Here is a 4162-nt window from a genome sequence, read left to right as displayed (position 1 = left end):
GGGGGCACAGCGCCCCAGGGCTGCCTGAGGGGGTTGCCGGCGGGCAGCACAGCAGGGCTGGGGGGGCTTCTGGGGAGCTGCCTGGGGGGACGCCCGCCAAAGGCCCCCTCCCACCTGCCAGGCTGGCCAGCGTACCCACAGGGCCCCGCCCGTGACTGAGCCAGGCGCTGTGGGGGCGGCCATGGGAGCTCGAGAACCCTGTGCTCAGATCTCTGCCCTGAAGGGTGTCCAGGGCTTCAGGGCCGGGCTGGACAGGGCCATTTGCCTAGCGGTGGAAGCCACGAGTCGCCGCCTGGTCACCCAAGGTGCCCCAAGGCTGGGCACGCCTGGCCAACGCGGCAGAACCCGGCGCCTGCACAGGCCGGCGGGGCGCGCCAGGGCGGGCGGCAGCTGCGGGCCGGGCTCGCGCCGGGCTGTCCGGTGGGTTCACGTTGCTTCCGAACCTCACGGAGGCGATGCTGGAGTCACATGTTCAAAACTGACCTCCCGGGGGCCTCGGGGTGCAGACGGGCCACCTGGCCACCCTGGGGTGGACACAGGGTCAGGAGGAACGGGGGCAGGTCAGCTTGCAGGGGTACACGCTGGAGGTGGGGGCGCAGGCACGTGGTGTGAGCGCCCAGCTCCAGACCGGCGGCTCCCGGGGCTGTGGGTGCGAACTGTCAGTGCCCAGAGAGGCTGGGCACCGGGGGGGAGGCCCAGCCGTGGGGTGGCCAGGCCAGGCGCGGTCCTGGCAGCGGGGTGGGGGTGGGGCTGACGCTCCGCCCACTCCTGCCCAACTTCAGAGTGCGTGGAGGGCCCCAACGTCGCAGCCATCGTGGGGGGCACCGTGGCGGGCATCGTGCTCATCGGCGTCCTCTTGCTGGTCATCTGGAAAGCCCTGACCCACCTGAGCGACCTCCGGGAGTACAGGCGCTTCGAGAAGGAGAAGCTCAAGTCCCAGTGGAACAACGTGAGTGGCCCGAGCCCACGTCCCCGGTGGGCGCGTCCCGTCCTCCGCGGTCGGCCGCTGGGCCGCACCGGGGGTCTGCTCTGGGCTGCACCGCGGGCAGGTCCCGCTGCAGCCCACCCACCAGCTGCCGCTGGTTTTATTTGACAGGACAACCCCCTGTTCAAGAGCGCCACCACCACAGTCATGAACCCTCGCTTCACTGAGAGTTAGGTGCCTGGCGCCGCCCAGGGGCCCTCCAGGCGCCCAGAGGGACCCCACCCGCCTCCCCAGGCCCCTGCGGCCACCCCCCTTCCCAGGCCCGCCAGGCCCAGTCCCGCTACCCCCCTGGCTATGCCCTGCCCGCCCCAGCCCACAGCCCAGGGCCACCCAAGCCCCGCCCGCCAGGCCACATCCCCCTACCCCGCCCGAGCCCCACCTGGCCGCGCCCCCGGGGACCTGCCTAGCACTGGACAGCTTGACGCATCCAGCCACTGCCTTTTCCTGGCCTCGAAATGGCAGGGTGACCAGGGTCCTGCGCCCCTCTGATGTGCTCACGCTCCCGACTTGACAAAGGGGTCTCTCGTCTCCTGGGGTGACACGGGGCGCTCCTGCGTGAGCCCGAGGCAGGCCGTCTGCTTAAGATGGAGCGAAGCCCCCGGGCGCAGGGTCAGAGTGCAGCGCTGCAGGTGGCCGCAGCTGCCCCACCCCGGTGCGACCCTGGGCGCAGCAGACCCCCCGTGTCCCTCCCCCCTCTCAGCAGTGGGTCTCCCTGGAAAGGCCTGCTCCGCTCCCCACTCTGTCTCTGGGGAGTCCTCTCACCACCCCCTCCCCCCGCCTGCACCACCCTCTGTGTGTCAATACATAAATCTTACAAGAAACGCCGGTGCGCATATTTACAGCTGAACCCCCAGGGCTTAAAGGCTCCCGAGGGCTCGGCCCAAGCCACCCCCGGGGCCCCTCGGGGCCAGCAGCAAGGCGCTGTCGTGACCCCTTGCCCGCACGGGCATGTCTGAGGGTCCCGTCCCTAAGGCGTCCTGGCGCTGGGCCCCAGCTCCCGCCATGCCTGTCCCCCACAGAGGCGGCAGGGTGGGGCTGCGGGCGCTGGCTCCGGTGGCCGTCGCTGCCGTTGACAGAGGCCCTGTGATCGTGGGGTACGGCTTAAAAAGGTCAAAAGCAGCGCCCCCAGGCAGGTCTGGGAGGCCGGACTCGCTAAGGGAAAGGGCAGTGCTGCAGCGGAGGCCCCGAGACCGGCCACTGGGCAGGGCAAGCCAGCCCCCTCCGGCCAGAGGCCGCGCCAGGCATGGGGGTCCCCGCAAGCTGGCACCCCACGGCGGAGGCTGAGAACAGCAGGAGGGAGCAAGCCGGGCCGCCTCCCTCCAGCAGGACCTGTCCACGCCCCCTGCCCAGCTGCGGCTGCCTGCGGAGAGGCCTCTGGGCTGCTGCCATCACTTTCCTGCAGCGGGCAGGTGGGGGCAGGGCCTCAGGCCACAGGCGCCCTCTGCTCAACCCCAGGCACACGCTCACTGAGATGACTTGACAGGCCTGGGGACCCCAAAAGGAACAAAAGGGTTTCAACAAGAGTGGTGTAGCCGCTCTGGGAAGGAACTTCGGCCGCGTGGGGGAGGATGGCGCCGAGCTGGCCAGCACGGCGTGGGGAGGGCCGGACAGGACACCAGCTGAAGGGGCAGGGCCTCTGCGCGCCCACGCACCCGCCCACAGGACAGCCTCGGCCGCACCCCACACGATGCTGCTCCCAGCACCGTGTCCCCCCGCTTTGTCCCTCCCTCCTCCAGCCCACGTCGCTCCCCCCTCACGGCACCGCGTCCACTCTCCCTCGCACCCCGTCCCTCACCGCCACTGCGTCCCCGCGTGGTCCTGGGGCCGGTGACCTGAGCTAAGCAGCCTGACCTGGCCACGGCCTCCAGCCGGGCCCTGGGTGAATGCTGCTTCTTCCCACGGCGTCCGCCCCGCGTCCAAAGAGACCGCTGACCCTCGCGCCCCACTCCCCACAGCCCCGACTCGTGGGCAGGCAGAGCAGGGCCGGGGCAGAAGCGGGGTCTGGGCCGCTGAGTCACCTCCGCCTGCTCCCAGGCCCGGATCCCTGCTTCCTCTGTGCCCTATGACGGCTGGGAGGGCCCCCGCCTCTGGGGTGCTGGCCCGGGCTGCAGGCGGAGGCGGGCGGGGGTGGGGCGCCGTGCCCTCCGTACAGGGCGCTCTGACCACCACGCGGAGGTGCGTGGCCCCCAGCGGGCGTCACAGTCTGGCGCTGACTGTGCAGACAGCGAGGGGGAGGGCGCTGGCTCCCCAGGGCCCTGCTGCCAGTGGTCAGCGCCCAGGGGCTGCGGCTGTTGGCCGCCCAGGCGGCAGAGGCTGGCGCAGGTCCGGCGCGGGCGTGCAGTGCCCCTTGGCCTGGGCTGCGGGGCAGCTGCATCCCGACTGCGTGGGGCCGCCCAGGGATGGCAGCCGGGTCGGGGACTGTGGCTGGACCCCAGTGTGCTTGCCAGGCTCCCTGAGCGTCCCGGTGGACAAAGTCCCCTTCCACTCGCTGGGCGGCGCCCCTGAGGGCGGGTCAGGGGACTGCTGTGGGCACCGAGACGGCAGAGGCCTCCCTGGACAGGACACGGCCGGCCACAGCCCACAGCTGGCTCCCTGCGCGTCGGAAGGAGCAACTACCCCACACCCCGCTTCCACTGTAACACAGCCCCCCAAAGAGCGCTGCTCTGGCGGCGCGGGGTGCGCGCCCAGGAAGACCTGGGGGCCCTCTGGCAGTGCCCGAGGCGCTGCCCCTGTGCCCCAGGAAGCGGGAGTCTCAGCGACGTGGAGGGCGCGCTACGTACTGGGGAGACCGTAGTGGGCAGCTGCCCCCGGGCCCAGACTGGCCGTGGCAGGGCGGCCTTCCAGGCTGCCGGAGAAAGTGGGGGGACACGGAGGAGCGGGTGCCCTTCAGGGTTTTGACGACCGGAAGAAAGTGGGCGGCCAGCAGAGAGGGCGCCCCTCAGGTTTCAGCGATCCTGAGAGGGAGGCCAGGCCGAGGGTCTCCCGGGCCTCACCACAGTCCGCGGGCAGCCCGGGAGGAGGGCGGCGGCACCTAGTGACCGCGGCCCCTTCGGGCCAATTGCGCGCCCGCCCAGCCCGCGCCGCTCCTCCTTCCCATCGGCCTCGGCTGCGGGCCTTTCAAACATGGAGGAGCGGGAGAGGGGGGCGAGGCCGGCCGGCGCCGGGAGCCCCGCGCGC

General features: G+C 71.7%; 1 protein-coding gene across 1 annotated transcript in view; it reads left to right on the top strand.

Moving 5' to 3' along the window:
• The window catches only part of LOC101631868 (integrin beta-2-like), a 16495-nt gene extending 15192 nt beyond the window's left edge, over window positions 1-1303 (top strand). Inside the window, exons 6-8 of the mRNA XM_012731217.1 lie at window positions 122-305; window positions 783-949; window positions 1097-1303. Coding sequence (XP_012586671.1) covers window positions 122-305; window positions 783-949; window positions 1097-1159 — 414 coding nt within the window. The 3' untranslated portion in view covers window positions 1160-1303. The remainder of the gene's footprint in view (window positions 1-121; window positions 306-782; window positions 950-1096) is intronic.
• Window positions 1304-4162: the final 2859 nt, after the last annotated feature.

This window comes from Condylura cristata, unplaced genomic scaffold (assembly GCF_000260355.1).
Source record: "Condylura cristata isolate star-nosed mole 26May11 unplaced genomic scaffold, ConCri1.0 scaffold00003, whole genome shotgun sequence".
In the NCBI taxonomy this organism is placed as follows: Eukaryota; Metazoa; Chordata; class Mammalia; order Eulipotyphla; family Talpidae; genus Condylura; species Condylura cristata.
This window is presented reverse-complemented; position numbering and strand designations above follow the sequence as displayed.